The sequence below is a fragment of the Eutrigla gurnardus genome (genome assembly GCF_963514095.1).
Source record: "Eutrigla gurnardus genome assembly, chromosome: 12".
Lineage (NCBI taxonomy): Eukaryota > Metazoa > Chordata > Actinopteri > Perciformes > Triglidae > Eutrigla > Eutrigla gurnardus.
Window position 1 is genome coordinate 10,003,567 of NC_139926.1, and position 26,568 is coordinate 10,030,134.

Consider the following 26,568-nt stretch of genomic DNA (forward strand, 5'->3'; position numbering starts at 1 on the left):
TGGGCTTTTTTCCCGACAAGTGGAAAGAAAACATCCAAAATTCACATTTCTCTGTTTATTTCTATACTTGTCGATTGATTTGTCAGTAGCTTTCTGTTACAGTCACCGAATGTTTTCCTCATTTGCATATGTGAACGTAACATTTCAGAAAATTTATAATACAAAAAAAATATATTATGTAAATATAAGCAATCAACTGGGGAAGTTTCAAGGTGATATGGACATTTTTTCCCCTATTCACCTCATTTGGGGGATTTTCTCTAAGTATATATATATATATATATATATATATATAATTTTCCCCACAATTTCAAACCCATGGGGAGAATCCACCAACCTCCAAAGTTGAAGTTGCCTCTTGATTCCAGTTGCTCCCACAGTTCAGTGGTGGAGGACGGCTCACCGTCCACCACCAGAGTGATCTGTTGATTCCTCGTGTTGAGACTCACAGAATGCCACAGACCATCGTTGACTCTGTGACCTAAAGAACAACATTTCACATTAAGCCTCGGCAAAATGGCAGTTTAATGGTCTGTAGCACACAAAGAGATATTGTGTCCATTTCCCTGTAGACCTTGAGGCTGAGAAGAATTTCTCCTGCCGCATTCTTGTTCATTTGAGTGTGATATAGCCATAGAGGTTGTGCTTTCTCAGCAGCCGCTGCTATACCTGTGCTGTCAGGGCCGCACGCAACAACGGCCACAGGAGAACTCGCCGGTTTATTGTAAATTTCATCCGGGCTGGGGATTAGTTCGAGATACACTTTAATTTGGCAATAGCTGCTGTCAAATCTGCAGTTTCCTCATAACACAGTTTCCTCCGCACAGTTCTCACTTTACACAAAAGTCTCTCGCTCCGCCGCGCTGCCACTTGTCAAAGCTGTTGTTATTGCATATTTTATCAGTGAGATGGAGGTGATGTGTGAATAGAATATAATTAACGTTACCTTTATTGTATTAATTATCTGTGTTAACTTTGAGCGTAATAGTTCCCATTCTGTTAAGATAGTCTGAACTTTGCTTTTTAAACAAATGACTTAACCCATCAGAAACGAGACCCATTTTTCCTTGAAGGGGAAATTAAAGGGGATATAAAACAGACCAAATGGACCATATGGAACACATTTCTGAAAAGGTTTTTGAAATACTACTCCCTAATACTACTAATACTGAGCCTGAAATGTTACATATACTGTATGTTACAATGGCTGTTTTACGAAAATAACCTCGCTTGACATTTTTTTTTTTTTTTGCTTAGTAAGCAGATTCGTGTTTCTACAACACACATATGTACATTATTACTTTGCCGGTTAGCTTTAACATCAAATTATTTTTCAAATTTGACAATGTGCAAACTATAAGATTGCATCATATTAGAGGTATTTTCTTCAAGCTACTGTAGCTGTGTAAAATGGAGCATCAGAGTTGTGTTGTAAACTTGAGAAAACATATACATAGTTAAAAATAACCTGTAAAAACAAAAGAAAATCAGCACCATATTTACCAAGTATTCTAACGTCTGTTACCCATTTTTTGCAGTTTAGCCTCAGCCGAATGGTAACATTCTAAACTATTTATTTCCTCTGTGAAACAAAGATGCACATCGCATTTATTTTAGCACAACAGTTTTTTGAAATTGGTCCAGTATTGAGGGAGAACGCCGCAGATGGCAGCCGCTAAACCGGCTGCGATGTAATCGCTCAGGGCTAATTGATCCAGGCGGCTTGTTATTGTGTCATGTGATGACAACGTAGTGATATTTTCAGAACAAAACTTCTCAGAGTGAAATAAACAGACAAAAAAGTGTTATGTCTCTGTAGGGTCCTTTCCATAATGTTGTCACACACAGAAAAACGAGCACTTTTAATGGATGTACATTGACAGTGAGGAGCTGCCCCGAGCGATCACATTGCAGCCCGTTTAGCGGGAGAAGGAAATAAAGGTTAAACCTCGGAGTAAAAATGCATCAAGCTGAAAATCTGTTTCAATCTATTCAGTCTACCATGAGTAATTAGCTGACTCAGCTTGAATCCTTTTAAATTGACAGTACAGGCAGCCATGAATGGAAATGACGAAGCATCCAGACTGAGCTCAGAGGGAGACCAAACGGTCATGCAGAGTGCACACTGGGAGTTATTTCAGCCGGCCCTAAAATCAGATCCGTCCAGGCTCTCGGGACAACTTGAGAGTTTCACTCACTATCAATGATGCCTGTCACTTCCAGAAGACCTTTCATCCCAGAAGCCTGTGAGCGCCATTGGCGTTTCTTCCTGCAATCCATTGACTGTTTATGGAATCAGAAATGTAGCCGCGAGTGACTGCTGGCGACTATCAGCGGAGCGCCCCCCCCCATCCCCCATCCCCCATCCCCTCTCAGGTTCCAGCCTTGATATATGTGTCTCATGATCTCGTTGCCGCCCTGCTTCTGGCCAAGCTTGAAGTGTCAAAGTACTTCCCTGGACACATCTAATGTTTTCTTTTGTATTGCATCAGTAAGCGGCCGCTCAAGAAAAATAAAACATTTGCCTATTTGTCTTCTGTCTGAGCCTCCACATTTTCATGTGACAGCTTCATGCCATTACTGTACCAAGCTGCCGAGGCCTTCGAGTCCTTGACGACCCCGACTGGCAGCAGATTTCCAGGAGTGGTGAATGAGACTCATTTTGTATGCCGATACCCACTGTAGACACTCGGGCATCTGACAAAGACGCTTGCTTGTGTGAAAATTAAGACTACACTGCCGGCGCACATCATTCCAGGACCGAACGGAGGATGATGCAGATCGATATTGTTTCCACATTAACGCACTTGTGCACTTAGCTCAAGTACGGCACTTTATCAACTGGGGCCAATTGAATTTCTCCTTAGAGCTATTCTACTTGTCTCACTGGGGGGAGAAAAAAAAGAAAGATGTGATTTTCCAATAAAACTGAAAAGAAGAGCGAGTTAAATTTAGAAAAATTGAAATCATTTGCAATAACTTTGGCGAGCCCCGCAGCTCAGTTTAATGATCACACTGCGATCTGGCTTTTGACATTGCTGCGAGGTGTGTGCAGCTACATGCTGCCTGTACTTCACTGTGGGAGGAGAGCAGAGAGAAAGGTGAGGATGGGCCAGTAATAATATTAATTAACTGGACTCACTTTTTTATTCAAATTCTCAGATTGAGATTCACAACTTCCCTCGTCTCTCAGTGTTAACGGAGCTTGGAATGAGTACAGAAAGGGGAAAAAAAGAAGAAAAAGACAAAATGCTGCACAATCCGGAGGCTCCGAACGGCAGCGACGGGTCACTCTTTAAACTTTAAACGAGCGTAGCCCCGCACAGCATGCCCATGTTTACTGACACAGATGGTCTTTACGCACCACAGGAACAATACGGTTTTACCAGCAGTGAGTCCAGTTTTCTCCGCTTGGTTCTCACCGCTTTGGTTATGATTCAGCACATCCATCATGGAGAAGATTTCCAGCTGCTCCATGTAGCATGGCGCCCTACTTAAGTATCCTAATGAAATTAAAGCGCGTACCCCCCATGCCTCTGTTTAATGCAACACATTCACTCAGGATAAATCTGAGTTTTAATCACTTTTGCAGACTACAACCGAGGGCTTATCTTCTCTCAGTGTGTTTAAAGCGTTACCGACCTCTGCGCTGTGTAGCTCGATGAGCCGCCCAAGATGCTATCGCAGCTCTTGCTCAATAATGATTTCAACTGTGACCTCCAAAAACTCCACCCAGGGAGGACGAGGAGCCAAGGAATCCTAATGAAAGTAAGTGGATAAATAGATAAATACTCAAAATCACTTAGAAGTCAATCCTATGTCAAACTAATATATTTGCAGGGAAACTTTTATGTTGACGTTGTCCTTACAAATACATACCTGCAAACTCATGAGCTTTGAAAAAGGTGACAAACTAACCCTTGTAGGGGGGTTTCGGGGGGGGGGGGGGTTATCCCCCCCAGCCAAATTTTGTGATTTTAACATTAGGCATTCTGGTGAACTCCAAGAAGAAAATAAAGGACACATTTATTAATTAATACATTTAAAAATGTGATTGTTTGATTTTAAGTCACTAAATGATTTGGCATCCCAGTATATCACTGATCTTATAAATATCTATAACCCCCCCGAGAGCTTTGAGATCTGTTGATCAGCTTCGTCTGGTTGTGCCAAATAGCAGGCTAAAGACCAGGGGGGACCGTGCTTTTTCAGTGGTAGCTCCTAAGTTATGGAACGAGATACCATTTACTAGAGGTAATGAGGCCATTTACCCACCCACGTCAAAATGGCCCCCACCCTGGATACTTTTAAATCTCGCCTAAAAACAAATTTTTATTCCTTGGCTTTTAATACAGCGTGAGAGTTGAGTCTTTTACTGTATTTTTATATTTCTCAGTGTTTTATCTGATCTTATTTTTTTTTTTATTGCCTTTTATGTGCTCTTAATTTATTGTATTTTAACTCTAACTTTTTTTATTTTACTGTTTTGTATCCGGGAAGCTTGTTTGTTTTTAAAATATGCTATACAAATAAAGTGGATTGGATTGGATTAACATCAGTTTTCAAATGGTTTGGTGCCTGGAGTGTATGAAACTATAAATTAATTCAAACTGGTCTAGTGGGGAGCTGTGTGAGCAAAAACAACTATTTTTTCAAAGTTACCTCCGTCACAGAGCCGCATCAGAGGTGAGACTTGTCGATACGGCGTTATTTGTCAATGGAGCGAGCCACCGAGGAGGAAAAGACGTGATGTATTAATGACGTGTTACAAAGGCGACACGTCGCCGGTGGATTTATTGAGCTCAAAGCGTAGATCTGATGCAGATAAAACGCCGGTAGTTGCTCGTACGAGGCCGCCATTATACACAGCAACATTTTTATGATGCATCGCAACTTGGCTTGCGGTCGTATAAATATGCAAGACTAGCAAAAGCTCACATTTCTTAGTTGTTTTGATGCATGGAGCTAATCAGATTTCTGACGCTCATTGAATATGTCAAACAGCCGACGAATCCATAGACGAGCCCGCGGCCGTGTGACATCTTACTCCTTTTGCAAAGCCGGGGGGCTATCTAAACGCAGACACCACCATCATCTGAGATAAAGGGACTATGTCCCCCCCCCCAAAAAAAACCCTCTTCGGATCTACACGATTTACATAAATGACCTATTTGTGGTTCAAAACGGCAAATTTCCCCAAAAGGTGACTAGTTTGGTCAGGTATGCAAATAACAGGTGGTCTCCAGGTCAAACTGCTCGTGTCCTGCAGCTCAGAGACTGTCGGTCCCTAGTGCTGATAGGTAATGAAATCCAGCTTGAGGTGAATTATATAAAAGGGAATATTGTCTCCTGGCTGTTGTTGCCTTCTCCGTCTATATTTCCCTGCAGTCCACCATCTGCTGTAAGTCTGGCTTCCCCAAACAATCACGGTTATCTGTGTTGTATTTGCTAAGCGATCCTGTGCTGAGGATGGAACCATTTTTTATCCCTTCCAAGCAATTCCAAGAAAATCAACTTTTTTGAGTTCATTGAGGACAGAGGTGTTAAAAGTAAGTCGGATGAAATTGCTTGCGCGAGCGGACGTATTCTGTCTCCACATCGTGGATTAGTGAGCCACTGTCTTTCTTCTTAGTTTCGCCTTTTCTTTTCCTTTTTTTCTACACCGCCGATTCCTTTCCCCGCCTCCTCTGGTCCCTCTCACAGAGGAAGAGATGGGAGGAGGGAGTCATAGCAACAGGCATTTAACAAATGAGACATCCGTGTTTACGAGCCGTCAACTTAAAGCGATGTCAATTAAAGACAACGTCTGTCACAGCTACGTCAGCTGTCTTTTGTTTTGTTGTACCGATGTGGTTTATGGTCTCTGTCAGATGAGCATAACAGTGTTCATGATCACCGAGACAGACCTGCCAGATCAAACACCGCCGAAAATGGAGTCGACTGTCCCAGGAAGAGAGGGAGGTGAGCCGAGACGGAAGCTGAGCTAACCAAACCTATGACCTAATGCTACTCCACTACCCAGCATGCTGCTGCCTTTCTGTGTTCGGTCGCAGGGAAATAAGAGGGCTCCTCAGGCTAAACCAGCAACAGGAGGCGGCTGACTGATGTGCCCACATCTTTACAGAGACCTGGATCCATCGTTGTTTTTCTAGGGGAGCAAATGGGCCACAACTGCATTTCTGCAGTGCATCCCTGTGTTGCACAATAACAATAAATTATCCTTGAATACTCGCTTTAAATTCAAAGCACAGCGTCGCATAATGTGACAAGAATGTGTCATACCTCTTTTACGCATCACGCCTGCCGAAAAGACTTCTTCAAAGGATACACCTCGTTCATTGCTCCTCCGACAAGACTGCTCTCACATCAGCCCTTAAGACGAGATCGAATTCCTGGTCTCAGGCAACGCGAGTTGAAAGAGAATATGTCACGCGTCATGTCCTTCACAAACACATGCGTAGTTATATCTGGTCTGCACTTGCCGAAAGGCTCACTGGCTGCTGCGAACTCACAGAACTTGATGATTGATGCATTTCACCGACGTGTCCTCAGGGAGGGTGTCATAGTAGCTGAGTTTATAGCTCAGAATTACAGTGCTGCAATTCTTGAAAAGATCTTCAATAAAAAAGCGTAAACAAATGCGTTGGTAGCCTTGGTCAAAGGCAGAAGGACAGAGGAGAGACGAGGTGAGCAGGAAGAAAAAAGAAATGAGACCGAGAGCGAAGCACACTACCAAGCAGCCAGGTGGAGGAAACAAAGTAACTGATTCACTTAAAAGGACCCTGTGTAGTTTTTTTTTTTGTAAACAGACAAAAGTTATGTTATTCCTTCATCATGAAACATTTACAAAGCAGATTTTCAAGTATTTCAAACCAAGCGTCTTCACTGGTTCTCCTGCCGCCTGTCGATCAGTGGAAGAGCTGAGTCTGAAACCATGTGGGACTTAGCATTGCATCAGCGTTGCAACATGCAACACAAACAAAATAGGGTCCCACCCAGAGAAACACCAGCCTGGTCCCCCAAAAATTACGTTCCCACACAACCCAGCATTGTGAATCACGTTGGGTTCAAACTGCGGCCGTTAGGTCTATAAAAATGTGATCGAACAGGTTAGTTGTATGGGAATGTAATTTTGTGGGAGACTGGGTTGGAAACACAGCTCCGTAGCGCTCGAAGAGGTAAAAAAAAATCCACAGGGAACCAAAATACACGCTATTCTCATCCTACTCCAAAACGTAACCAGCCCGGTCTCATTCCCGGGGCGTCCACATTTCACGCCTCATTACGACTGATACGCCTGCTTACGACGCAGAACTTTCAGTGTCTATATGAGACGCACCAGGCTTTAACTGCAACGTAAACACATCGACATCATCATTAGACAATGTGACAAGTCAGGAAAAAATACTGCAGGAGTGTGATGACATAGTATAATGGCCGAAGGGACACAGTGTCAAACAGACACAGGACTTTCAACCAGGAGACTGGTGTTAGTGTCCCAAAGTGTAATTTCAATATTACATCAGTGATGTTTGTGACATGTTTTCTGTACTTTGTTTATGTTTTACTTTAGTCTATACACTTATTTTAAGCCCAACAGTAAGTTTGGTTGAATTCAGGGTAACCACGTGTTCACTGTGAGAATATTGGAGTCTCTTATTTTGAGGCCGGGCTACACAGGTTATTCGAAAGTGACGCCAAGGGGTCTGACTGAGTATCAGTAGCCTATGTGACGAGTTGGTATGTGACCATGTTGAATGTACACTCTTTAGTATTTCAAACATACATTTTGATGATTGCTTGCGTGGTTCAAAAGTGAACTGTTTATCAGACCCACAGCCTTAAGGTAACAACTCCATTGGAATTGTAATATTCTGTGGGTATGAAATATAAAGTTGATGGGTGAATGAAGCCCTGAGGTCCTCACAAACAATAATATTCAATACATGTTCTCCTGTGCACTCACCATCAGAGACCTCTGATTTGGCTCGTCCTGAGCTGTGGAGGGTCAGCTGCAGCCGGCTGTTGTTGATCTGCAGCTCCAGCCTGTGGGGCTCAGGGTTCAGCTGCACGGAGAGCAGCAGCCCGTCCGGGTTCCACGTCCGGAACTGGAAGCGAACAGAGAAGCCCCCCGTGGCAGATGCTGCTGACGGTAGTGACAGGAAGCTGCTGCTGGAGCTCAGAAAGGTGCAGGCCACCAGCTGGGGCTGCGAACATGTGAAGGTCACGTTGCCCTGGAGGATGACAAAACCCAAGGACGGAGATTCACACCGATCCTCAGCTACATGTTAGGACAAGTTGGTCTCACGGGAAGCTCTCTGTGACATGTCTGGAAATAAATGTCATGTTCATAGTCATAAAGAAAAGGGGACAGATGGTTAAAGAATCATGAGCAAATCCCAACCCCAAAAAATTAAATGTAACCTTCAAGCAGTTTAATTGAATTATTTGACAATTAATTTATCTTCAGAGAAGATCGATACCACTCTCGTTTCTGTCCATGTCATCAAGCCTCTCTCACACATCATATCTCAAACAACATTATAACCTTTTAGTGAGCCTGGTCTCACTCAAGGGTGTCACATATTCATGTTTGTTCAAGGGCACTCTTGGACCCGACGCACAAGGCACCATGTAGTTTCCGAGGTCAACCAACTATGTAGTAGCTATAATCCTCTCGATCCTCAGTGCCTTGCCATGTCTCCCTATTGCCAGTAGTAAGAGTGTGCAGATGTGTCTGTGTGTGTGTGGGTGTAGGTGTGTGTGTGTGTGTGTGTGTATGTGCCTGTATGTAGTATGGAGGATGGGAGGGAGGGGTTTTCTTTATTGTTTTTATCTTTCTTGTGTAAAGCACTTTGTGCTGCACACCCGGTGTATGAAAAGTGCTCTATAAATAAAGTTTGATTGATTGATTGATAAAGAGCGAAAGGCCTGCAAAAGCCGGGCTTTTGGTGGATGGTTCAAATGAATATAGGACTTTCACTCAGGAATCCGCCGTGTGAGTCACATGTGAAACCCCTACGCTATGTCACTGAGCCACACTGCATTATATCCCATAGCTTTTAAGTTACGTAACAAACTTATTTTAACCCATACCTTTATCTTTATTTTTTAGTAGTAGGTGTGTTGCCTGAACCTTACCGTGACCTTTTCACAATGTTCACAACCATGCATAAAACTTCACTGTCACAAATCCCAGGGGGCTTCAGACAGATTAGAACAATACGGCGATTAGGGCTGAGATCACTTTTTTTTTTAACTGCGCTATTTCCAGTCTTTATACTAAGATAGGATTGGTAGGACAGCTAGGACAGCCAGGACAGCCACAATAGCTAGGATAGTTAGAATGTATGATAGCGAGGACAGCTGGGATGGCTAGGGTGTATTGGATAGTTAGGATGTATGATAGCTCAGACAGCTAGGATGGTTAGGATGTATAGGATAGCTAGGATGTATGATAGCTAGGATGTAAGATAGCTCGGACAGCTAGGGCGGCTAGAACATATAGGATAACTAGGATGTATGACAGCTAGGATGTAAGATAGCTCGGACAGCTAGGATGGTTAGGATGTATAGGATAGCTAGGATGTATGATAGCTAGGATGTAAGATAGCTCGGACAGCTAGGACGGCTAGGATGTATAGGATAGCTAGGATGTATGATAGCTAGGATAGCTAGGACGGCTAGGATGTATAGGATAGCTAGGATGTATGATAGCTAGCATAGCTAGGATGTAAGATAGCTCGGACAGCTAGGACGGCAAGGATGTATAGGATAGCTAGGATGTATGATAGCTAGGATAGCTAGAATGTAACATAGCTCGGACAGCTAGGACGGCTAGGATGTATAGGATAGCTAGGATAACCGACTGCTGGCTTTAGCTTCATATTTCATCCCAATAAGAAAGTGGTTGATCTTACCATCTTCTTGGCAAGAAAGTGAACAAGTGTATTTCCCAGAGTGCCATGTGGAGCAAATTGAAGTGTTGTGTGTTAGCACTTTGCTGTAAAGTAGGAATTTGAATCAACATTAATTTCCCCTGCAGTAGTCCATGCTGTCTAAACTCAAAAGGAAGCAGAAATATAGAAAAGGCTCAAACCAAGATGGATTTGCAAGCCAGCATGGTAGAACATCCAGGATAAAAAACATTCCATTTTAAATTTCCGTTTAATTCTGTCTAGAGCAGAGGTTGTGTTAGGTACGTTCAAACACAGGCTGGCAGTGGCTGCTAAGGTCAGAGTCCCATTAGTCCCCGTGCCTGCAGGGCAGCACACGGCAATCACGGCTCCTTGACTCTCAATGTGATTCTCTCCCATCAACCTCAGGGAGATAGTCCCATTGAAATTCCATTACAGCTCCCATCATGACAGCCTCACTGCTTCTGTTGTCAGTGAAGGCCTTTTAACACAGCAATCAGACTTTAAAGGCAGACGGTGTCTAAGATGAGATGTGGCGTGTGGGTCTTTGGCCAACCTGTCGGATTTGTGTGTGTGTGTGTGTGTGTGTGTGTGTGTGGGAGGGGGGTTGTTGACTCTTCAAAAGAATCCATTCACACACTTGGACTTAATGATATAGTAGTTAGGGTAACAATTTCCTAACGTTATTCTATCCTTCCAGTTGACCAGAATGCAAAAGAGAAAAATGTGACAGCAAATGGAAACAGTCATCCATCACTTTAGTCCAAACAGAAATATCTCACTAACTACTGGATGAATTGCTATGATATTTTGTACAGACATTCATTGTCACCAAGTGATGTATCCTCATAACTTCGGTGATTTTTCATCCATGAGGTTAACATGTGTGGCTTTGAGTAAACTATCTCAATGACTAGGGATTCATAAACCACAATACCAGCAAAACTCCAAGATTCCTGATATCCAATTCAATCCATGCTTAGAAGACAATTTACAAGGTGGACAAAGTGGGAAATTACGACTTCCCAAGGGTCCGTCGCATGAAGCCACGTGGCATAGAAAGACTTTTACCAATAGAATTAAATTACGCAACAGAGATTTGTGGTTCAGTGGATATATATATATATATTTTTTAGGTAAATCGACTTTCAGTACGAACACTTAAACACTAAAGGAATCGCTAGATCATTTGCTCTATTTTGCCCAAGGAACATTGCTGGAAGATCCAGATAATTTAACTTTTTTTGGCATCATGGCCCACTGAGCCACTTTCATAGGCCTCAGACGCTGTATCATCTTCTACATCAACAACTAAATACGCTAAGGGAAACAATTTACAGGCTAAGCAGTTTACCTGTTTGTATTTAGCTTAAAATACCTCACAGCATGGTATACTCTTTAGAATGAGACTGTATGGACCAGTAGTGACGCATTTATTATTATTTTTTTTTGTATGCATCAGCCAACCAGTGTCTGCAGTTTACATCCATGTCCGACCAAAATATCATCACTTCATTTTATCCTATAAGACATTTGTGTGAATGGTCGTAATTAGCTAATTCATTCTTGCGTTATCGCCAAAAGAGTTTTGTTTTTCTTTTGTGAGGTGACACCAAAATCAGTTAATCTCTAGTCTTGGTGGACGTTTGTGCCAAATTTTAATACATTTTCCTCAGGCCTCCGGCTGTCGCTGGCACGGAGGATGTACGCATGTTGGAACAGAAAATGAAAAATGCTAAATATAATCTTACATTTACAGACAACCAGCAGCTCACAAGCTGCATTTGAATATATTAACATCTACATACATTTGGCTCTTTAAGTAGACTTTTATTTGATTCTAAACATATTTATATCATTTATATCAATCTCTGCCGGTGTGAGATGACCTTTTGAGTTAATGGAACAAAAACTCTGTCATACAGGAGACAAGACCTCATTCAATGTCTGGTGATCACTCTTAGCAGAGACTCCAGTCTGTGCTGTATCTCCATGCACATTACCGCTAAACCACAAAATTACACTGAATAAGCAATATATATGTATATGTCTGCATAGTGTATGTGCCCGCATGTGTTACGTTTTCCTTGCTTTAAATGTCATTAAATCAGTTTCCATCCCTGGAGACTCTCTGCTGTGTAAGATGCCTTTCAAATGGAAAAGTGGTTTCTCAGATCTCAGAGCTTTCAAATGTGGTAATTCCTGGAAGAGAAGCACAAGGACCGTACCAAGCCCCAGGACAGACACATCCCGGATCTACAGGGGAATCTGAAGATTTTTCCTGACCTGGTACAAAGAGAATTTGTCTTTGTCAGCAAATGAGCTGACCACTAGGTCGACACATCAGCCAATGATAGCTTATCTCGGATATAGTGCCTGTTATGTTGCTATCATAAAAAGAAATGATGATACAGATATGGAAAGGATGCATTTGAGGTCACTCTGAGACAGTGCCACTGTTAGACATTTTGCATTTATTTTCATCAATAGATTTATCTGACAGCTGTATTTACTAGCTACCTTGACTTCTCAACGGTTTCATGTCTGGCTCAGTACATTCAACAATAAGACTTAAGAAATCCTAGAATGTGTTTATGTATGTATGTTTTTAAATCAAATATTGGCGTATATAGGACACATTTGAAAAGGAAGATAGGACGTGACACTCACCACGCTGTGTATCTGTGGCTTGCGTCTCTTTGCCAGATCGATGATATTGATTCCGTTGTAGTAGAGGTTTTCCATGCAGCCGTGGAAGTTCTTCCTCAAAAAGGTGCCGGGCTTGCCAGGCAGCGGGATGCCTCCGAAACTCAGCTTTGATGAAGGGGAAACAGAATAGGTAGACCTCTTAGCACTCGATAAACAAGTACAAAAATACATGCATGTTATTTTCATAAAAAAGGAATACTGTGTATATATATATATATATATATATATATATATATATATATATATATATATATATATACATACATACAGTATATACACACAATTTAATCATTGCACCTGGTCAAAACTACTGATGCATTTAAATAGGAATAAACAGAGGAGTGTGTCTGAAAACAAAATAGTTCACTATATATATATATATACGTTACTGTATGGAAAACCATTCAAGTCTCAAGATACAGGCACACACATATTCTCACCAGTTGCTGCATGAACCGCTGAGCCAATGATTCAGCTAGTGAGAAAACAACACCCACTCACTGGATCCAAACATACACTGCAGAGCCACTGTTATGCATACAGTATTCTGGTCTGGACCTGTTGTTCATGGTTTGGTGCATTTCTTTTCATTCCAACACAGAGAAATCGTATCGCTACAGCAGTTTGGGAAAGATATTTTCCCCTTTTTCAACATGACAATGCCAATGTGCACAATGAGGGGTCCTTAAAGAACAGGGTTTATTCTCCCCCAGTTAATTCCGAACACCTTTGGGAGCTCTTGACTGTGAGCCAGACCATCATCACCCAACATCAGCGTTGGACCTCGCTAATGCTTTTGTGGCTGAATGGAAGGGATGGAGCCAGTGTCCAAAATGTTTTTGAATGCCTTCCCAGAAGAATGGAGGCTGCTACAGGAGCCGATTAATGCCTTTTCTGGAAAATGTCCGGGTGTTCACATATATTTGTTCAATCCAGGAGTAGGTAGGCATATTGAATTTCAACAAATGCAAATTCAAACAGCAGTTCTAAAGGTGATACTTCTAAGAACCAAGCCTTAGCTTTCCCTTTTCACGTGACACGTTCATAATATCGGTGGCAGAATTGCTATTCTTAGTCCATTTTTAAACAATGGGGTCTTGTGTTCAGAAAGAGGCAGAATGAAGCAACCGGCAATAGCAAGATTTGGCAGCTGAAATGACAACTCGCTACAAATTTATCATCTCTGATATCTATGAACTGAAAATGATTCTGCATTCACACATAAAACCTGGACGCAGGACTTTGGCATCGGAAGCATTTTGGTTTGTGTTTTTAGACTGAATGGCATCGAATAATCACGTTCCAGCAGGCTTCGGTTGAATGCTGTCCGAGTCAAGAGCATAAGGGGCAGAACACCGGCTGAAATGCAATCTGGCAACCCACCATTTAAGGTCTGACGAAGATTTAGCTTTTTAAATCATCTCCTTAACTCACAGTTCAAGTTGCTTATCAGCCTGTAAACAATAAGGAGTGAAGGGAAAATAGAGGTCTCGAGACAGGAACCTTACAAATATACACTTTATTATTTGATATTATAAATCCCACTAGTACAAAGGCATGACCCGCCTTCCTCTGAAGTTGATTGGCTGATATTCTTACTCTATATAATATACAATAACCAATCTCTCTCCTCGTGCCTAAACCTAACCAATCCAGCCATCGAAGGTTAAACATACCAGCCAATCAGAGGCTCATCCATCATCGGACAAATAGCCAATGGGTTCCCAGATTGTATCAGCTCTAGCTAGCCACCTAGCATATTAACCGCGGCTCCCTGAGTTGGTTGAAAATACAGAACAACATTCACCAAAACAACCAGACACAAATACAGTTTAACATCATACACAGTCAATACCTCCGAACACAAAGTGTCCATGGCTGCCGTTCTCCATGATCATTTTAAATGTGTAAATGCACAATTTAATTTTTAATGTATATGTCATGTCACTACCCGGAATACAGGATAAGCGGTAGACAATGGATGGATGGATGGATGTCATGTCACTATAACTCACTGTATATACAGTAGAGAGACATCTTTAGATGTATATAAAAAAATATCCATTCAGTAATTATTCATTTGTGCTATTTATGTTGTTTACAATTTGCAGAATACATGACTTAACTTCTTTATTTCTTATCTTATTTTGTATATTATTCTCGCTTTAACTTCCATTTCTGCTAAGTACAATGTGAGAGATGCAAAAAGAAAGTCCTTGCTTGTCCTTGCATGTGTGCGCACAGTAGGCCAAATAAAGCTGATTCTGAAATAATCTCTCGGGCCGATTCATTTTAAAAATACCCCATGCATTGGATATGAACGCTTCATAAATTATACGCATATTATACTGTATGCCTCCGTTGCTAAACTGTGATCGGACAATCGTTGTCCACGGAAGGGGCTGAGTGAATTAATTAATGTTTTTTTTAACTGTAAGAGGGCCTGCCTAATAATCTCTCTCAATATGATTTGAATAGGTTTAAGATTTACTGGTATAAATATTAATACTTTCCACAGCATTCGATGTGGAGTCACAAAATGTTAAATGCTGTGCTGAACCCCGTAGAGGTTGACAGTCCTCTTGGCAGCCTGTTATTCCTCGGAGATAACAAAAATAACTGCAACATTTCTGTTTCTCTCTTCTCCATCAATCATAACAGAGCCGTCGTATCAAAACATGCCTCCTCCCAGTGGGTTTACAGTAAGTACATAGACATGGCTCGGTTTGCTACAGCGCCCCAAGGCTCATTACTATGCTATTAAGGATTGAGTGATCCGACCCTCACTGGATGAATCCATTACGACACGCATTCACATTTCCGAAGTTGTAACAGTGATGTTAGTCACCTCGTAGTCCACCTCCAGCGAGTGTCCCTCTCCTTTGGTCTGGAAGTGCTGCGTGTGGTAGTCCACTGTGAGGTTGACCTGCTTGTTAAAGCGCTCCATGTGAACCGAGTGCCACTGCTGATCGTCCAGCAGGCTGCCCACGGTGACGGCGACACGACCGCTGCTGAACCTCAGCCTGCTGTCGTCTGTAGAGGTGCAGAGAAAACAACAGGAGCGCAGTGAGCAGCTTCACATCTTCCACAGTCAAGCTGTGTGTGAAGGTAGAGCTCAGGTAACTATCCATATCATATATATAAACAATTATAAACACATATTACTCTATCATGAATATACAATTATGTCCAATCCATTGACTTTGATGATGTTTACAAGAATAGATTGGTGTGAAGTCAGCAACTGTGCCGCTTAAATCTGGGTAATATATTACTCTCTAAACAGAAAAATAAACAATTAGCATTCTGCTGCTTTATATCGTTTAAACTTTTCAAATGTAATAGTTTGTTGATTGCTGTTGATTATTGTTTTTTTCACATTGTTGTAAAGAAATACATTTGCTTAGAAATGTAGTGACTGGAAGAAAATTGAGCCTCTACATCCTTTCGTTATTTGCCTTCACGCTGACAAATGTGAAGACAGAACTTTGGTATATTTGTATTAAAACCATTACTGGTTGGAAGTAAGGTGAGATTTACAAATGAAAACCAACCCGCTGCAGTGATACCTCTCAGACTCAGTTCAAATGAAAAAAAAAAAAAAAACGGAAATACATTTGAGAGGGAGAGGGAGAGGGAGAGAGAGAGGCAGGGAAAGAGCAGTTCACCTAAGTTGAGATAGAGGTCCAGTCTCCCTCGGTGAAGCTCCAGGGTGATGTAGTCTCCTCTCTGGCCCTCTCCGTGCAGTAAGACACCCTCGGCCTGATGGCTCTTGAAGCGCAGAGAGATCACGTCCTTCACCGTTGACATGGACTTCTGGTTGAACCGATACAGCAAGGAGCTTCTGCCATCGAAGTCTGCCACGTATGACTCTAAAAGAGAATCACAACAACCCGCACACTCTGGTTTCACTGCTCCGATTGGGAGAAAAATATTTTACTCTTCTGTTTGGATTAAATTATTTTCATGCAAAATTGGTAATATTTTCTACAAAGTCCATGTGTATTTATATTTTATTATTATCTCCTTTTTTCACTTTAATCTTAATAATCATAATAACAATAATAACAACAACAGTTGTAAGTATTCATAATTCTGCATGCATCCTTATAAAAACAATCATACAAAATAATGAATATCATAATACTTCAGAATTGAAAGGATCTTGGTCCATTCTAACGTTTATTTGTTTTATGTGTTGTTACTGTAGATATATCTATTTTTTTCATTTTACTTAAAGCAAACAATGACCACTCATAGTAACTTATAATGATGACATTATAATGCATTATAACAGTGATTATCATGGATTACAACAAGGCCAATTATATTATGATACTCGACCTCATTAAACAATTCTTAAAATGTGTGAAGAATGATGCATATTTATGAGTGCTTATAGCAATAATTATACAGTGCTCTAAGCAGAGTATAATGCATATACTCAGTAAATGTATGTTAATAATGCATTGTAGATATGGACGTCATTGAAAGTGTTGGCCACTATGTGTTCTTTAAAGTATAGTTACTATCGTGTCATGCTCTGGAAAATTGCTCTCATAATTTAGCCCGCATCGATTTATGAGCCGAACGCAACATTAACAGGCTTCTTCATTTTCCAAATAATCTGCCAGACGAAGCCATTTCACTTTACTATATCAACCGTTAATTACTTCATCCCATGCATGTTGAAACACAAGACGATCCCTAATGGCAAATAACAAATGTCTATTGCGTCGCTGCATTAAGGCTTGGTATTGATCCCATCGACGCGAGCTACAAGATTTAGACTCTGCGGCAACGACTCTTTGGAGATCAATACGCCATCTAATTTAAGGCATGACATAACTGCTGGCTGCGATAATATGCAATACATTCTATTTATTTCTTTAAACACCACAATAATCCATTCAGCATCTGAACAACAAAACAATTAAAAATGTATTTAAGCAGCAGGAGCGCCGCATTTCAACGGTGGGAGTTAACACCGGATAGCGGCGGCGGTTTATCGTCCTTTTTACAGGCGGCTTTTGAGACGTGCGGCTCTCTTGATCACAGCTGTACGGCAATCTGAGTGTGGAAGGAAAACAGCAGTGTGGCATGGTGGGAATCTCTATTCCCCTCGCCCCGTTTCACCCTCATCATTCATGTACAATTGATTTCAGGGAATCCTGAAGAATAGATTCACCGGCGCTCTCAGTGTCACCTCTATATAATCCTGCTTCAGTGAGACACTGTCGCATAGATTAGACTGCAGCAGAATGAGCTGCGTGGCAATGTGACCTTTCTCAGTCCGTCTTGGCAGATTACTAGTTACTGTAACTTCAGTCTTTCAGCGGCTACGTCGTAACTCTCTCTGTGTTTTCGGTAGTTTAAAAGCAGACGCGTGCATCCGCAAAGCAGCGTCCGCTTTATGCCCGCCCATCTAACATTCATGGACTCTGTGCCGTGCTGTTTGGGGATCGTAAAACCGACTATTGTGGGATATTCTGACAGTGTTTCACAGTGCATTAATCCACTGGCTCATCTGGTTAGTGCTGCTTTCCAACGCGTGGGAGAGGTGTGTCAGTGAATCCTCATTACATGCATTTTATGGAGTATTGCTCAAGATATGAATGTTACAGTGTGTCTTTTCATCATGCACTGTGCCGTCGAAGAGGTCCGCTTTGTTTTTGCACGGCGATAGGAAATATGGAATTATTTTAGTGCATTCTATTATTGTTAAATCTTTTTCGGGCAATAATTTAATTTGAGAAATTGCTTACTTATGGTATTATTGAGGCATTAAAGGGATGTTTTTTGAAGTGGGGTACTTATTCAGTCAGTTTGTGTATAACTACAATAGATGGAGTTTGGAGAAACTTTGTCAAAGTAGCCCGGCAGCTTTGAAGAGTGCCCAGATAACGGCTTCAGTTACCCGTCAAAAAGATAAAGAGGCCACGGAGAGCGGTGAAAATATTCTTAATATCTCTCTCACATTCATCCCCAGTCTGCCTCATGTTGCTAGCAGTGGTTAGGTGTGAGGGAGCCATGGTTTAGCTCCTGGAGTACTTGAACCATTTTTGAAAATGGGAAATTAGCACAGATTCTAAATTAAGCTAAGACTAGAAATATATCAATTGATTTAGGTGTCTGAAACATATTTTGTCTGTCTAATAATATACCAACTATGGAAAAGTACCTCATACAACTCCACTTTGAAAACATCCAAGATAAACATTTTCGGGCAACACACGCAGGCGGCATGCGATGCACTTGAAACAGCAGCATCTTGGCATGCTTCACAGGCTGGTGTGGACCCGTTGGACTCGTTTGTTGGACTCCTTGGTGGTTTCGGATGTGTTTTTTAATTACGTCCATTTTTACAGCGTATCCTGTGAGAGGCAGTTTTTGCCCATGCGTTGTTTTTCATGTTTTGAGTTTCCTATGCATATCGTCCCTTGCACACATGCTTAGTGTCCAGCATCGTCAGCCTTGCCTTTGTTCCTCGCATCGTCGCTCCTTGAGACCTGCCTGCCTTCGTTTCCTAGAGTGTCTGCTCTGGCTTCCTTGGTCAAATAAATAGTTTATTCACTGCCTGTTGCTGTCTCTGCATTTGGGTGCACCTGCCTGCTTCCAAGGTGAAAATGTTCCCACATGCCGGCTACCGGACCTTGATTACTTCTTCTGTCTGGGAGGCACATCTGCTGCGTGCTTCACTACTTTAACTTTATTTCACTTGTCAAGCAGTCTTGGAGCAGCTTTGGGTTCAGCTCAAAGACGTTTCGCTGTGCAGACAGCTGCAGCCAAGGATCCCATCTCCAAACTTGTGGGTAAAGAACAAACCCACAACTTGCAGCTAGCTTATTACTGTATTATTTTTAATAGAGATGATACAATATGATTTATTTTTCCTAATACTGATTACCTGAATTTCCATATATTGACACCTACTACTGATTGGATTACAGTGCAGTAAAAATGAACAGTTATTAGGTCATAAATCCCTCTCTAATATCTGATATTGCTGTCAAAAATACTACAATCGTGAACACATCATGAAGTTATAATTTATCTGCAAATACACATTTTTACTGAATAGAGCATTATTGCATCATAATGATGTAAGTTTATTTTAATAGTAACCAACACAATGTTTAATTCTTGAAGATATTTCTGCAATGATTTGATCTATTTTTGAATGAAAGTTTCATATCAGGAGACGAGGATATATTAATTATGATGTTGGTGATGATGGTAAGTATTAATAACGTCAGTATTAGTATGAGCAAAGTAATGACCTGAGCTGCATTGGGCATGTTTTTCCTTTGTCCGTCTCCACACTGTGTATTTGTAGGTCATCATAATCCTTATAAATCACACCGTAATTTGCAGCAATATCTATCAGGAAAATGAGCTCCACTCAACACTTTGTTGTTTTTGTGTACGGGATGACCCTTACGGCGCATACATGTTTCAATCCCTGGCTGTCAGGTTTTTGTGATTGGTCCTCTCTCTTCTGTCTGGAGTATCAAAGGGCGTGTTGAAACCCAGTGAAGAGAAAATAGCTCTCTCATTACTCTCCATCAAGAGAGTGTAGCTGTGGATGTATAAATGAACCAAAATCCTTCTCGGCGGTGTACCGAGGTCGCCATGTGTGTGTTACTCACTGTAGGAGCAGCCGTACACCTCCACCCGGAGGCCCATCCAGCCGCTGGGGTTCCAGTCGACGGGGACGAAGCGCAGGAAGCGCGTTCTCACCGGGTGGGACAGCTTGTTCTGGACGACGGCCTCCGAATTCACATTCCCGACAAATCTCTGCAGAACCGCAAAGACGGAACAAAGATTAATTGCGGTTGACCAAAGGCTCAACAGAAGAAAAATGACTTCAGATCCAACATGAATAGTAATATTTTCATCGGTCTGTTATTAAGCTGAATACTTGAAATATAAGCGCAAGAAAAGAAAAGAAAATCGAAATCCTCGAAGAAAAAAAGCACAGACGACAACAAAGTGCTGAAGAGGCAAAGCCAAGGGCAGTGTCTTCTTCCCATCCTTGAACATACTATTTGATGTAAAGTGATAAGAATCATCTTGTGGTGTAGAAATACAAGAATATCCGTTCATGTGTGGGGGAGAAAAATAATCCACCACCGAAGCAGCCGGGGGCAATAGGTGCTCTCGCATCATTTTTTCCCCCCGCAGGGCCCAAAACAAAAACCTCTGAGTCCATTTGTGAGATGTCATTCTTCTTTTTACACTCCACACCCCTCCTCTACTTTCACTCTGCACCACACAAAGCCAGGGGACATAAACAAAGAAACAGAGAAAGAGAGATGGATTCAGAAAGGGAGACAAACAGCCTCTCCTCTCAAATGACTGATTACCAGCTCCTTCATAAGCGATTCTGGGCAGGTGACATATCAGATCAATAAGGACTCCTACTACGAAGGAGCAAAAATATATATCATTGACAGCGCAGCTCCGGGCTTTTGTTGACAGTCCAACACATTCAGACAAGGCCAATAATTCAACTTTCCGCAACAGCGGAGACACAATTACCAGCGGCACCCACATGACTGTCCAGCGCCTTCGGAACGCTGCAAAGCAGGAGCATCATTAAATGAACCAGGATGCTGCTTCTTGGTAGATAATCAAGGCAACAGTGCAACTGCTAAGGCTGTTATTGTGATTTATGCCACTGCTTTCCCATTTTGAGCCATTTACCGAGAGGAGAGCCTTGTAGTGGAATCTTCACATGTGTACCAGCCTGGTTTATTTACACATGCACTGTAATTCACGTCTGCACAGGAGGGATTAACAAACGGCGTTCTGGCTTATGCATTCGGTCCAAGCACATGTATTACTTTAGCACTTAAAACAGCTTTTAGAGCAAGCGAAGTATGAGAATCACATTGGCCTTGAGAAAAAAACTAAACATACATATTCACGACACTTTTTCTTATTCACGTTTTCCAAATGCTTTCAACTGCCCAAAAAAAAAAACAGAAATCAAAGTGTTTTAAATGCAGGGTTCTGACTGTGACCTTGCCATTTCCTGACTTTACTGCAATAGAAGAAGGTTTGATTGTTCCGCACTAGAAATCTGAAATTTTTAAAGTGGGGTTGACCTTTCTCATTGCGACTGAGTGCTTCAATCTGATTTGACTGACAAGCCAGGACATGACATCACCTTCTTCCCACTGGTGCACCGCCCACTTTGAAACGGCCTGACAAGCGACGACAAGATAAACGGAAATACAACAATGCCTCCAGTTAAATAAACTAAACTGTTATTAAACAACTGTTAACTGTTGTTAAATCTGGGTCGATTTAGCGCATGGTATAGGTTTGCATGGGTGAGATAAAATGTCCTACTAAACTCCACCAAAAATACAACATACAACAGGGTTTGATGTGACAAATAAAATAACCCAAAGGTAAGTAATATTATAATATTACATTTTACAACTTCAAATACATCATTATTCAAAGACAAAGATTTAACCAAGTCTCGTATTGGAGTCAATTTAAACTGAAGTGTCGCTGTTTTCCACTGTTTACTTCAGACTGGTGGAACAATAGTGGAAATATCCCACAATTCCTCTTAAAAAAGGAGTGTACAACCGATGGTCACTAACCGAGCATTATATACCAGCATGCACTGCACTGGAGGAAACATGACGGACGGACGAGAGGAGAGACAGCAGAGACAAATCTATGAGTCGTGGTGAGTAAATAATATATTTCATATGAGTAGAGCACTGGATCATAACACACTAATTTATTTATGAATTTGGGAAAATACGCTTTTTGCCCCCACATATATACCACTCCTTCTGGTCTTACCTTTCACAATAAAAGCCCTAGACATATACGCAGCATCACTGCTTACCGGGGAAACTTAAATTACATCAAATGAACTTACATTATGTATTTATTACAAAAGGTATGTCTGTATTTATTAGTGGTGGGAATCGTCAGTCAATGCAATTCAGAGCGTCACGATTTGATCATTAAACGATTTTCAATTCATCACGCTGCAGCTCTATTTTGGAATTTAAATATAATGAGAATCTTCCCTTCAAATCTATAGATTATAGACTTAACTGCATCGATGCAGAATAGTTCAACAAAGCATCGTGATACATCATAGAAACCGTTATTTCTCCCACCTCCAGTACTTCTTATTGGTGGGCCACCGACAGTAGTGGTTCAGAGTATGGATCAGTAACAGTCGAAAGTTAGCTCACTATATAGTCCTCTAGAACTGCCTGGATAGTGAGGAGAAAGAACCTATGTGTCTTTGTCGTCAGTTAGTCTCTTCCTACGTGTCTCTTTATGTGACAGTTTGTAGTTGAGGGCACCCTAAGGTGGTCCTGTTCAGTAATCCGTCCATGTATGTTTGGGAAACCGCTCGTAAACATCTTTCTTCTTATTATTTTTGTTCTAGTCATTAACTTTCCAACCCAACTCCCCACTGAATGTGTGGAACATCTAATGAACCAAACAAACTCTTATTAAGGCTACACTGCAGCCGTTCTAGCTATTCATTAACTAAGAACACTCACAAACGTCAGTGTGAGTCATTAGTATTCAAGAGCAACTCCACGACAAGAACGACGCTGAGGCTGTCCTGAGTATGATGTTTGTTTTTGCTCCCTCTCTGGAAAAAGAAAAAAAAAAAAAACTTGCAACAGAACATCCTGTGTGTTTCAGCTGGGGGATTAAGTCAACTAAAAGCCTGAGGGGGCACAAGATTTTCCAGAGGACCGAGAGGTCCTTATCCACATAAACAATCCTAACCCCACCGTGACTTCATTATTTCTATTCATGCTTCTGTCACTGTGGAACAGTCACCCTCCCCATTCATTAAGACTCTTTACTCTTCCTCTCCAGTGATGAGCTCCCCTGTGTCACTTTTCCTTTGTGTTGCACACAGCCCAAACGCATAAGTTTATTTTAATCAATTCACTGGGGGATGAATCCTGCTGCCGGCGATGCATACAGTATGTTCCAAAAGGTCAGTGGCCAGTCAAACAGCCTAAGGGAACACTCAGTGAGGAGGAATCTATGTGTGTGACCTTGCCATGAGAGAAAATGCTACAGCCAGTTCCCTGACCAGGATCGGCAAGGCCTTAGACATGTCTTCATTATACTGAAGGAGCAATATAGAGTATACATTAAGTAGCACAACATTTTGTTTTTGTCAACAAAAAATAAAAATTTTGGCTTAATTCAATTAATACATTTTGTCTAAAGTTATATCAAGGTTCTGTCAATATCGTACAGCCACACTAGTAGCCCTGTGAGTGATGCTTTGTTTTAGTCCGTGTGAAAGTCGGAGTGTGCTATGCTTTTGTTACAGTTTCAAAAAATAATCCGATCAAAAGAGAATTTTTGGTGCCACACCGGTCATATATAACTGCCACGTTTTCACTCAAGTGCATCAAATAACCTAGCTTGGTAAGAGCTCCAAAGCTTCAAACTATGATGGTCCACGTTCCTCTTCAATGTGTCATTCACGACATGCCAATATATAAGCTTGTTACATGCATAATGTCTTTTCAAAATAAACTTCCATCTTCACAGGAAGTTAAGGCAGCAAGACCACTTAGTTAGGTTTTGACAATAAAACAACTTAGTTATGTTTAGGCAACAAAACCACTTAGTTTAGGGCAACAAAAACATTGTTAGGTTTAGAAAACCAAAACACTTAATTAAGTTAACACAACAAAACCACCTAGTAGGGTTAGGACAACAAAAACATTGAATTAGGTTAAGACAACAAAACCACTGAGGTGGGTGAATTCAACCACTTTAAGTTAGGACAACAAAAACACTTAATTAGGTTGAGACTACAAAAACACGTAATTAACATTAACTTCAACACAAAGGAGTTACCTGACTTTCGACACAGCGATTCATTTAACTAACGAATGACTGTGCCGAAATGTCAACGTCAGCTTTTTTTATGTTTACATTTTAAGTTGTTTTTATTTTTTATGTAAAACCACATGCTATGTGTCAGATGGTGAGGAGCACTGAGCAAGCTGCATTATTTGGCGGGTTGGCACTTAACCGTCTGTTGATCCAAGCAGCCAACAAAGCAATATGGGGAGAGAGAGTAGACATGCTTGGATATAAGTGGGAAAAACAGTAGTTTCAAATGGGACTTTGAATTAATTTGATTTTCAACAGGCTCTGTGTCCATGGCAACACGTTCGTCTGCTCTGCAGTGACACAGAAGCGGTTGAAAATCGGGTTCTCTTTCTTCTGTCCCTCATCCTCCTCCTGATCTAACAGCAGGTGAGGGAGGGGTGTGTGGAGGCAGCAGTCCTGTGTAGCTCCGTATCAGGATAAACTTGAAGCTCGCTCACTTTGTAGCAGTCCAATCAAGTGCAATGGTTTGATCTATCTCCCTCTTTTAACTGCACCGCTCAACTATTTCACTGGGAAAACGTTACAATACAGATGCTAAAGATGCTCTTACTTCCATTTCACTGGCCAACTCCTGCGCTGTCCATGGTGCTGATTCTGGGTGCAGAATCCTGCTAGTGTGGAGTATTAGCCAATAGTTTGCCTCGACCCAAAGACTTATTTAGTTTGTTCAACTTCCCTTGCCCATAGGAGTTTATTTTATGTTTCTGTGTAAGTTCCAGAAAATTAATACATAATGTTTTTGATGTTAGAAATGACATGTGTGGCGACTTGATAGGCAACATTTTTACAATGGCTTGGTTTACATGCTGGTGTATATTGTAGCAGGTATGACGTTGACTGTGTTCACCATCTTTGGGTGATTTAACAACTAACCCGTGTGGATCACTTAAATCAAACTCAGGTCCATTCACCCGGACAGTCCGGTTCGTTGGGCTGCTGTGAAAGCTGTCACCCTGGTGCGGACTAAACAAGCAAACTGAGTCTAAGCCCTCTTGCAAATGGACTCTGGTGCGGTTTGTTTGCGGTGAGAAAACCAACCACAGAATTTTATGATAGCAGATATGCGATTGCAGCGTGATTTCAAAAGATAAACTACCAATAAATCCAACTGCTGATCGTGAAGTCTGTTCAGGAAGCAATATCTATGTCTGTATAAGGGCCTGTATAAAACCTATTTATACAAACAGACATTTATTCACATCTGTGTGGATACTTTCCTTAATGAATATTTTAAAAGATTCCAAAACGGCTGTGCTTGTATGAGACTGTATTTTCTCAGTTCATTAAGTCCATTAAAAAGTGTGTGACAGTGATTCCACAGTAATAAGCCCCGAATCATTACTGTACAAGACGCCACTGTGAGCTCCCCGCTGTTGCTGGGAATACACAAAAGGACCTTTGGTATAGTCCTATCTCTACCTGCCAGTGATTATTCACAACATGTGGTCCATGTGCAGTCTTATTATAGGCTAATTACCACAGAACCACGCGTGTGCTGACGATGCAAGGTGACAATCACCAACACTGTCCAATCAATGAGTTGCCTGTCCGTCTGTGTAACTTCATGTTTACGAATGTTGGTTCACTTGTATGAAGTCAGTGTGAACAGGAACCGGATCATCACCAAAGTCAGTAGGAGTCATCCTCTGGGAACCTTGAATATCTGTTCCAAATGTCATGGCACGCATGTGAACCTGATGGTTCGTCTCAGGATCATCACTGTTTTGACACATAGTTACCACACGGTTGTTTGTATTTCCTGTGGGACTGGGCTGTATAATATTGCAAGTGAAATCCTGATACAAGACACAATTACTCAGATAAAATCAGCAATCATGCATACCCATTTTAATCCTTGTTAGATCCCCATCTACCTGAACAGCTAACAAGCATGGAAATGAAGGTGTAAATTCCCCTCCCTTGCGGAGAAGAATTTGTTTCACACGTTTATTCACAGCTGTATTAAAAATAGATTTCTGAATAGGGCTTTTCAAGGATAATGGAGGTAATTTAGAACCCC

At 41.4% G+C, this 26,568-nt stretch overlaps 1 protein-coding gene across 1 annotated transcript in view; it reads right to left on the minus strand.

Moving 5' to 3' along the window:
* cntnap5a (contactin associated protein family member 5a) overlaps positions 1-26,568 on the minus strand; it is a 100,139-nt gene that overhangs the window by 48,765 nt on the left and 24,806 nt on the right. Inside the window, exons 4-9 of the mRNA XM_084022448.1 lie at positions 20,276-20,423; positions 16,295-16,498; positions 15,475-15,659; positions 12,588-12,731; positions 7,967-8,234; positions 338-481 (exon numbers count right to left, since the gene is read on the minus strand). Coding sequence (XP_083878574.1) covers positions 338-481; positions 7,967-8,234; positions 12,588-12,731; positions 15,475-15,659; positions 16,295-16,498; positions 20,276-20,423 — 1,093 coding nt within the window. The remainder of the gene's footprint in view (positions 1-337; positions 482-7,966; positions 8,235-12,587; positions 12,732-15,474; positions 15,660-16,294; positions 16,499-20,275; positions 20,424-26,568) is intronic.